General features: G+C 41.5%; 1 protein-coding gene across 1 annotated transcript in view; it reads left to right on the top strand.

Moving 5' to 3' along the window:
• LOC104167181 (importin-5) overlaps window positions 1-1,182 on the top strand; it is a gene marked incomplete at its 5' end in the record, with an annotated part of 19,726 nt that extends 18,544 nt beyond the window's left edge. The window contains one exon of the mRNA XM_009707360.1: window positions 427-1,182. Within this exon, the coding sequence (XP_009705662.1) occupies window positions 427-513 (87 nt within the window). The remainder of the gene's footprint in view (window positions 1-426) is intronic.
• Window positions 1,183-10,182: the final 9,000 nt, after the last annotated feature.

The following is a 10,182-nucleotide window of genomic DNA, read 5'->3' as shown; positions in this document are numbered from 1 at the left end:
GCATTCCTCTGAGTGCTTTACTGGAGCACCAGTGCCCCAAAGATCCTCTTGCGTTTAGGCATGGTTCAGTTTTGCCTGAACACTGATCTTTTCAGTGCAAAACGGCACAAATGGTTTAGGCTATGGTTAACTTCAGAGAGTCAATTGTCATTTGAGCCACTTAGTTCTAGGGAGTTCCCAGGAGTTGCAGATCAATTACTCTGCTGTTATTTAACCGGAGCTTGCCTCTCTTTAGCATTTTAGAGCATCTCTAGTTGAACCTCTGTAGGACTGCGTGTAACGGAAGATTTCCGTCTGTTCTTTTTGGCGTATACATTACAGGAATAAGCCCAGTGAATGCTGAGCTTTGCAAACATATGAAAATTTAGCCTGTGCCTTTAGAAGCTTGTCGGCCTGCATAAAGACAACTTCTCCTTTCTTTTCTAGACGTCTGGAGAACTGTGGACAGAATGCATATCACAGCTCAATGCAGATCAACAGGCAGCCATACAGGAGCTCCTGCACTCTGCTTGAAGGGCCTTAATTATCATCTGCAAGAAAACTAACTCCAAATAAACGTTTACCCTATTGTTTAGGTTTCTTTTGTTTCTTTTTTGAGTAAAACCAGAACTGTAGCACGTGTAGGCCATTCTTCTGCAACCTACAGGCAGTGGCAGCAGGAAGAAGCATTCTTTCAGAACGGTGTTTAAATCGGTTTCTATCCCGCAACAGGGAAGAAGTTTCCTGTAAACCCTACGATAGCACTGAAGAGTATTTTTCTAACAGTATAAGCCATCCATACGATGGCAAAAGGGAAACAAGTTGAATTTTCTCATTAGACATAAGGAATTAAGAAACAGCTTTAAGACCTTCAGCAGTAGATGTACGTTATAACAGATAAACGTTTCTCTACATCTAGTGTTAATTGTATTAATTGGAGTGTGAGTCTTTGTAGGGTAGAAAGCGTCCTTCTGCCCAACGCGTTAGTAGATCAAAAGATGAAAACCTGAAGACAAACATCAAGCATGAAGACCTCATTGACCGCACTTTCAGATTCCCAAAACCAACTTGTACAGTGACTCAATGAGGAAAGCTGTTCAGCTTCCAGCCCTTGAATGTGAAGTCTCTTTGGCATGTCTGACAGTATCTCATTCACTCCTCAATAAATGACATTGAAACACGAGAAGCTTGTGTAGAAGTTCAGTGATGTGTGGTTCTTTTAATTTCCTCTTGTGAAAAGATCCAAGTAACAAATGATACAAGTCACGATTTTATATTTGAAACTTTGTATATTGTTGCTTATTACAGATTTTATGCATTTTTTTGTTTCTTGACTTTTTAACAAATTTTTCACCCGAGTGTGTAGAATGGAAACTTAATGGCATTCCTTTTATGACAGTAAATTTACATATCTTGACTTAAAGATGGCTTTCATGTTCAGGTGCAATTGCATTTCCTAACATAAAATGTAGTGTTGGTCCAGCTGCAAGTGTGCAACGTGATCTGGCAGCCAGCGATACTGTTACAGTAGTCTGTCCCTTGTGTAAAGCAACCCTATAGCTGATAGCCTGACCTGAAAGAATCAAAAAACTTTTGGGGTCTTTTTGGTACTGCAAGAGCAAGACGTCATTTACCAGCTAACACAGCAGCAAAGGTAAGCGTAGAGTATCCGATGCAGAATGAGGTGTGCCAAAACCAGCCCAGGACCATTACATCCAAATGTTTGTGACACAAACCCCCTTAACCGTATGGGTTGACACTGTGGTTTGTTTAGAGGCAGCTGAGACAGCATCACAAAGGATCTGCTGGTCCGGTTTCCACTTTGTTAAATACCGTTAATCTTGTATTTACAGAAGTTCAAGCTATTCGTACATTTGGAAAATGAACTGTTAAGGATGAGATACCAGTACTGTCAGAGAACTAGTAAGTCAGGTCAGTTATCTCAGGCACTGGTCCCGACTACAAAAATTGGACTCTGTGATATTGATCATCTTTCTTGTTTGGGGCGGGCAGGGTTTCAGTATTCTTTATTTTAATTTCCCTTCAGTCTAAAACATGTAAATCTTGCCCTGCGGCTTGGTTTTTGTACTTTTCTCAAAGGTTCAGGCTTAGAACTTTTTTTTCTTCCCTTCTTCGGACTACCACTACATGGAGAAAATAGTAGCACGTTGGGCATTTCCCTGAAACAGCATCAACTTTGGCTCTGTAACGTAAGAGAGCAGGATTTGAATTGCTCTCCTAGCGAACCAACTTTAATCTTTCCTTCCTTTCAGTCCGAGTAAACGAGAAGAAACAAAACCAGGAGATGGGGTTGCTGTGTGCACCAGAGCCAGTGCAGAGCAACTTTTGTGCAGTTCTGCCTTGTTAACCATCACTTTAGCAAAGAGGAGGGCAGGGAGTGAGTGGGTCGGTTCCAGGGAGTACCTGGAGGTCTCGTCTTGCCTGTCCCCACTGAACTTGGCAGGGTTAGTCCAAAAGCTCTACACTCCTTTTCCACCTATTTAAAAGCTGTCTGAATCACTAATCTTAGCTTTTCAGGTTCCTTAGCTGATGCTTGCAGTACAGAATTTTTAAGCAATTGACCGTTCTTGATCTTCCACAGCCCTGAAGTGCTGTCACCCAAACAAAGTGCAGTAGAACAGCAGCTTTATCTGCAGCTATCAAAAAAGAAAAGGTCATCCTTAGGAAGTAGCTGAAGGAATCTAACTGTGGTACTGATCAGGGAAGGGTCATGGTTTTATTTCAACCATTTTTCCTGAGTAGAACTCCCAATTGTGCTTTACCAAAATGCTCAGGCATTGCATTTGGTAAGAGATGTACCTAATGCAGCCTAAGGAGCGCTGCAAACAATAGCAGTGCTCTGCTTTGGCAGAACAAAGGTACTGAAGCCACCCTAAACATCCAAGCAAAAGTGTTCAAAGTTGTACTCAGCAACAACAAAACACAACTGGAAAACTTGCCATGCTTTGGACGCAGTGTTCCAGTACCGCAGTTTTGTTACCGTATTGAAGCATGTAACAGTAACTAGCGTTGGTGAACCCTGGCAATTCGAAAGTAGCTTGTCTCCTGAAGCTCAGGGGAGTTCCCACCTAAACTCTCATCTGTTCTTACTGTTCTGAGGGTGAAACTACTTGCTTTTTGTTTGCAGCTCTAGGTTGTTCATGAAAGAGATTAATGCAGATAAATGTCTAGTCTCCTTTGCCTGGCTTTGTCTACAAGATCTCCCCGAGAATCCTGTGCAAAATCGGTGTCAGTGACTTGTCGACTTCATGTTTTCAACACGGAGTGTGTGTACTGCTGTGGCATTCTGTCGATGCTTTTTCTCTGCAGAGACTTCAAAGCAATGCTGAGTGCGAGGGCTGGTATTCCCCGGCACAGAACAGTTGTTGTTATGCCAAATGTTGTCTGTTGTTCTCTACGCATCTAGATCTTTCGGTCTTGCGTATCGAGTACCTGTGCGAGAGTAAGGCTGCGTTGCGCAATTGCAATTTTAGATGAAATAAAGAATTAAGGAAGGTGAATTTCCTAGTGACTCTGCGTATGCATGTGTGTACTGGGTACGCAGCTGCCTTGGGCTCTGGGAGCTTTGCTTTTGCCTCAGCGGTATCTAGAGGGGTGCGTGCATACACCAAGTCTTCCAAATGCAATGAGGGTGGTATTAAAAATAATACAAAAGCCAAGTGTTTGCCACCCCATTTTTTTTTTTTTTTCAACTTTGAAGTATTTTACTGTGCATGTTTGGGGAAGAGCCTTAGCCTTTGCTCTTTAATCATTCAGTCTACTCTTACTTTGCTAACTTAGCCAATTGTACTTACTCGTATGGGGCTTGACGGTCTCTTAAATTCTAAGAAATGCATTTGTTGTCTTCCAAGAAGCAGTGAACAGGATCTAAACTTCTGTCTAGTAGAGGTCCTTTCCCTTTTTTGATTCTCATGAAGATGTTTGTATTGCTTCAAGAAAGAACATCTCTCGAGACAACATCTGTTGAAACTTCAGAGGTATGGGCTCAATGTTGGATAAAATGAGCCATAATGGGATTCATCTCGCCTGATACCGGATATCTAACGAAGTTTGTATGTGAGTAATTATTTACAGCCCTATTCAGTGAAGGAACACAGGTGTGTCTGATGATATATTTGGGCCTAAGGAAGTGTTTGAAACTGAAGGAGACTACCGTCGGAGTTGGTGCTGGTAGGTGAGACACGGTGAGTACTTCAGGTGGTTCTTGGGATGGTGCTTGTTATTGGCGGTTCAATGGCTCACTGCATAGCCTCAGCAGTTGTTCATAATGCAACTACTTGGAAACAGTTTGATTTCCTGGAATCTGTTCTTTTCCTACTCCTAGAATTGACCAATTAAAAAAAAAAATCCTTTCTGTAAAAGTCAGCCACTTCCTTGTGTCAGCTCTGAAGGAGATTTCACTAACTCGTGAGGTGTTGCACATTGACGGGTAGACTAACTGCTACTTAATCCCCATTCAAAGGTGTGATTTAGAAAACACTCCTGTTTCTGGAGGGTGTAAGCTACCTCTATCGATACCTCCTTTTGTCATCAAGTTCGTTAGATTTGTCTCTGGTTTATGTTAGCCTTGGACTAACATACTATTAACATATTCATAACAGGTACAATAACAAGTTTGTACCTCTTTATAGCTACCGAATTAATCTTCCTCTTTCAGGAGACATGACCCACTGCTATAGCTGCAGAAGCCATACACTTCGTTTGCTCTTAGGTCAGGAAAAGGTTTCTACGGCATCTTTTCTGACGCAAAAGAGATGTGAGGAATGGAGACCCATTCAGGACATGAGAAAGCTGAGTGCTTCCTATTTTTGAATACAAAATGCCTAAGCTCAGTAACAGTAGGTTATTCCAGTAGAAATCTGGGTTGGCCTCTTGAGTTTTAGAACGCTTGTCTGTATCCGAGTATTTGCTTTTCAAAGGCGGCGTCTTGTTCTCTCATAGCCCATGAGGCCCCAGTGTTTGGTCTTTACATTTGTTACTAGTTCACAGATTTTGCTCGCAGAATTGACTCTGATCATTCTAATTACCCGATAGAGAAGAAACCACATAGCCTCTCTGCTCGTCTGAGTCTACTTGGAAAACCAGCCTGGGAGTGGCAGCCTGGGCTGATGATCTCCCAGTGCTCTTGCAAGGCCGGGGTTAGTGTGAAATTCACCTCTTTGGTTTGGAGATAAGGAATGGCAATTTCTGCTCTGGGGAGACTGTTTCTACAATCTCTGTGACATCTTTTCCTATCATTCGGTTTGGAGCAGCAATGTAATTTTCTGTGTATGTTTTCAAGAAGGTAAGGTAGGACCTTGTATGTTCAAGTCAGTTTTGATTTTTATGATTTTGCATTCTCACTCCAGAGGCTGCCCATGACCTTGCTTCAGGTGCAAGGAATTTTTTGTGGCTGCTAAACTGTGAAATCAAAATGTCTGTTGTTTAGTATTGGTACCAGTCTTGGTTTAAGAATAACTTAAGCTAATGTAACACTAGATGCACACAGGTATTTGTAGAGGAGTTTCACTTATTTAGCAACAGATCCTGAAACTTTAAGCAGTGACTGCTTTAAGGGTGGGGTTTTTTGGAGGATGCAGTGTTGTGTGTTGCTGCTGGCAGGGAGGCTCAAAACTCTCCTGTGGCACCAGATGAGCCATACTGGTTGCTGAAATGGAATTTTGAAATTTTCTTCCAGGAAAGTGGGAAGGATGCATGTTGGCAGATGTTCCCCAAGGGTAAATAGTGAAGTATTCCCGAGTTGGCGGTGACTGACAGGAATTACAAGTTTTAACTTCTGTCAGGTTTGCTCAGAAGATCGTTACTTGTCTGTCATTTTGCCAACACCGTTACTGCTGCTCGCTACCTTTTGCGGATGGCCAGTGTCTTTTGAGGGGAGGGAAGGGGGGGGAAAGAAAGGGGATGTCTCTTCAGCTTACAGTTTCTGCATTAAATGTGACTGCTTTTTTTCTAAGTAGCAACAGAAAGTTCTATTTTAAATATGTCTGAAGTATGGGGGTTTTATGTAATACGTGCTGTTAACAAAACGTTCTTTAATAACTGCACGGTTGTATCTTGTGGTGATAGGATTTGATGTAAATTAATTGAAAGGTTTAATATTCAGTTCATATGCTATCTTAAAAATTAATGCTAATCTTCCAACCGAAAAAGCTTAGAATAAAATTCACATTTTGGATTCAGACTTGTAAAAAATATGATTGTAATGCAGGATCTTGAACCAGGGAAGCTAACCTTGCCTGAATTACTTGAAGTAAAATTGTGCAACATCACCATTTTTAAATACCTGAGAATAAAATGCCACGAGATGTTTTTACTGTGGAGTTTTGTCTGTTTAGGAGTTGGTATTCCTGGGAAAAAAATCACCAAACAAACCCAAAGAACACCAAAACCCCCAAAATTGCTAATTTTTGTTAACAGTTAGCAAGAAGTGGTGTGTGGATGTAGTGGTTATATTTCACCAGTTCTGTGCTCCAGCCGAAGTTTCTTCTGGCCAGTAGATGGAGATGAAACGATTGAGTATTAGAAGGCCACCTGCTTGTACTGGGGAAGTTTGCTGCTTTACAGACCCTCTTTTTTTAGGAGGTGTTTCTTAATAGGACCATTTTATAGGCAGAGTGTTAAACTGTAACTTCTGTTTACTGGAAACGTGTGCACAGAGCAGGCAGTTTGTCTCGAACTGCCTGTTGCAACCCTAGAGAAAGAAAACAAAGACAGACAGAAACAAGAGAGTGTTAAATCAATACAGGTTTAACCAGGTCTTCTCTCTGTCCTCGTTTCTCCCGTCGTTAAAAAGTCTGAATAAAGCACGTGCCCATAAATAAAGGCCTCGCTGTACAATGAGACAGCCATAGCAACTTTCTCTTTGCTGCTACGAAGGCAAACTCTGTTTTCAGAACCTGCCACCTCTCCTCATCTGCAGGGTAAGGAGGCAATGGGTTTTCTTTGGGGTTGCCTGTCAGTCTCTGGGAGCAAGTGAAAAGGAACAGCGGCTGTGGGATGAGCTCCTGAGCGCCTGTATTAACATCAAAAAGTGTGGATTCCTGTCCTTAAAATGAGTAAAAGCTTAAAGACATTGCTGGAGGTGGCAGAGTGTGATAAGAAAATACATTTCAAGTGGAAGGTTAAAAAGGGTTAACTGCAGGAAAAAAAAAAGGGGGGGGCATGAAACCTGAAAAGGTGGAGTCTTCATTTGTCCTCATTGTTATTAAAATCTTGTCACATAATATTTATTACCCTTGGGGAAAAAAAACAGCCTACCACCCAAACTCATAATCCAAACAAACTACGTATAAAATGGCCTGCCCCAAACCTCCAGGTTGCTGCAATTGGACTCCTCTCATCACTCTTATGCCTGAGCATAAAACAGAGCTCTGAGAGGTGCCTACTGTTAACTTCTATTTTCTAAATAAACATTTAATAATGTTTTACAGATCCTAACATAAGTGGAGTAGATAATTTTTGTCCTGCTGCATTTTTCTGCCATCTTGTCCGTAGGGTTTGGTTTGCTGAAACGCAAGTCCCATGCCAGTCCTATAGAAAAGATGGGCTGGTTTAGTTTGGTTCATTTTGTAGGTCTGTTTTTCTTCTTTGACACAGCTGCCAATGTTTTCCCTTATGGAGAGGACAATGAAAATTCAAATAACTTTACAAAAAAACTCCAAACTTCTTGACAACAAATCACCTGGACTTTGTGTCTAAACTGTGAGACTTGGACACCTAAATATTTTCTCTTGCCCTTATGCCAAAATACCATCCCTAACTTCAAAATCACAAGCAGGCTTCTATCAGATCATATAAAAAAGAATCCTAATTAATTTTTTCCCAAATCCTAAATTACTCTGGTACTACAGTAACTGTGGTGGAAGAAAATGATAGCTTTGGTTTGGAAAAAAGGGCAACGCTGAATGACTTTGGGCTGGTTTTCCTTTTAAGAATTCCTCTTCCCTCCTAAGGAGGAAGCTGAGGAGCAGGTGCTGCGGTTGCCACTGCCAGGGCTGTTCTGTGTAAAAACATCTCTGTTTTGCAAAAACGCTGTGGCTTTGCGTGCAATCCTGGTGCCCGCGCCAGAAAAGCGATATAGCAGAACCGGAAAGGTTGAGAAAGAAGTGAGAAGTTTCAGAAGTGAAACTTCTGCCATCTGAGGTGAAACTAAAGAGGTTAGGGTTCTTCTCATTGGGAAAAGGTGACAACCATGAGGGAAGCAGGACAGATACTCGCACGGGTGTGAATGTAGGGGAGCAGGTGAATAGGGAACAGCTCACTGCTGCTCCTAACACACCACCAAATGCTACCCGAATAAAGTGTTAGACGGGATGTTTAAAACCAACAAGGAGTATTTTTTCACACAGTGCAATTACAGCATGAAACTAATTTCTGATGGATGTGTCTGGAAGTCAAAAAAGACCAATTATTTAAGGGTAGGTGTGTGAATGGTTAATAAGCAAGGTGCTCCTGAAGAAACTACTTGCTCAAGAAGCCCATAGATTATTGGCTGTCAGAAGCTGGGAGAGTAGGCTAGGGAAAGGATCACTCTACATCTGTCCCACTCCTTGTATCCTTTCCCTCAGGCTCCCTTACTGCATCTCCTGTTAGACACCCGCCGCTCTGATCAGGCTTCACGTGGCCGTTTGTACACAGCCTTCATTACAGCACTCCTCTCCTCCCTTTTTCCGAAATCACTTCATATAAAACATATCGCGGTGCTAATATTCATGTAGACACTTGCTCTGGAGCCTAAGAAGGAAAAAATGTTTTCTTATCTTGACACTGTTGATCCACTGTTGTGGATTTTAAACAAAAGACAAATACCTAATCAAATAAAAACATAACAAAATTATCTATCCTTTTTTCTCTGCACCATTTTGAAGGAGCTAATGGATTTTTTTTTTTTAATGCATTCGAATGCGGCAAATCTGAAATGCTGAATTTTAGTAACTTACACAAAGGATCAAAGTGCAATAGAAAGTAAGGCATGCGCTGAGACTCTCTGGCTTTCCCTAGTAGAAGATTAAACCATTTTAATATTCGGGCAGTTTTATGAGAACTGCAGCTCCTTTGTTACTGATCTGCCTCTTTAGGAGCAGAGATTACAGCAGGAAATGGGGATTAAAGTTTCCTCCCCAGTGCCGGAGGGAGATATGGCACCGTACAGATGTCCAATACTCAGTGTTGTCAACAACTGCAGAGAGACCGTGGAGGGAGCAAACTAAACAGGCAGTGGTGAAGCAACTGGAAATATCAAAGAAAAGAATGCATTTCAGAATTTAAAAGCATGAGATGCTAGGCATCCTTGTTATAAAGAAGCGGTTACATTTAGTACAGACTATTATTAAAACTCCTAGTGCTTTAAAACACTTCCTGGGAACTCTTCTGGTTAAGCCTGGCCCATTTCAGCAGAGTGAATTCAATCCAGTTATATATTAAGCTCATGTCCATTTTGAAACCTAAAATTAAAAAAATAAGATTATCTTTCTTTTTCTTCTTTTTGGTTCTATTGCAAATAGCAAATGATCGCTACAGAAAATCAAGACATTTTTAAAGGACAAATGTATCTTAAAGATTACTGATAAACCAGAAACGATTGCTTTCTGTGTTTCATTGTCAGAACAAACAGTGAATCTCACGTGAAATATTTATAAAGTGGAAAACCACACAATAAACTGAAAGACTATGGAACACCGTAATGCTGAAGGGAATGTAGGCGTGTATGACGTGCAGATCGCGAGCTCAGGAAGCAGAAAAACATACTGGTAACAACAGGCATAAGGGAATTTTTTTCTCTTAAGTAGAGCAGGACAATTATCTACTTGCAAGCAGTGGTAATGGATTACGAATTGTATTAGGTGGGAAAAACTGAGCATAGGAAAAACTCATACCACCTTTGCCTGTACCCTGCATCTCCGAAAATTAGGAGACTGTAAAGAAGAACTGTTCCCTGTCCATCTTGCAGCATCAGAACCTAGGAAAGGGGACGGCGTTTGTCACTCGCAATTAAAACTCCCCCCAAGTTGCTACAGACACAGAAGAGGTTAAATTGGATCTTTGCCAGCGACAGATCAGCTAACGCCTTCGCATGGGGAAGAACAGGACCAACAGTTCTGCGTGTTGTCATCGGCAAGTTGATGGGAGCTGACGGGAGAAAAACTGTACGCTTAAACTACCTGGCCTTTAAGGATTCCTGAT

Source organism: Cariama cristata, unplaced genomic scaffold (genome assembly GCF_000690535.1).
Source record: "Cariama cristata isolate BGI_N322 unplaced genomic scaffold, ASM69053v1 scaffold3519, whole genome shotgun sequence".
Lineage (NCBI taxonomy): Eukaryota > Metazoa > Chordata > Aves > Cariamiformes > Cariamidae > Cariama > Cariama cristata.
Note: the sequence above shows the minus strand (reverse complement) of the source record. Positions and strands in the feature narration are given on the sequence as shown.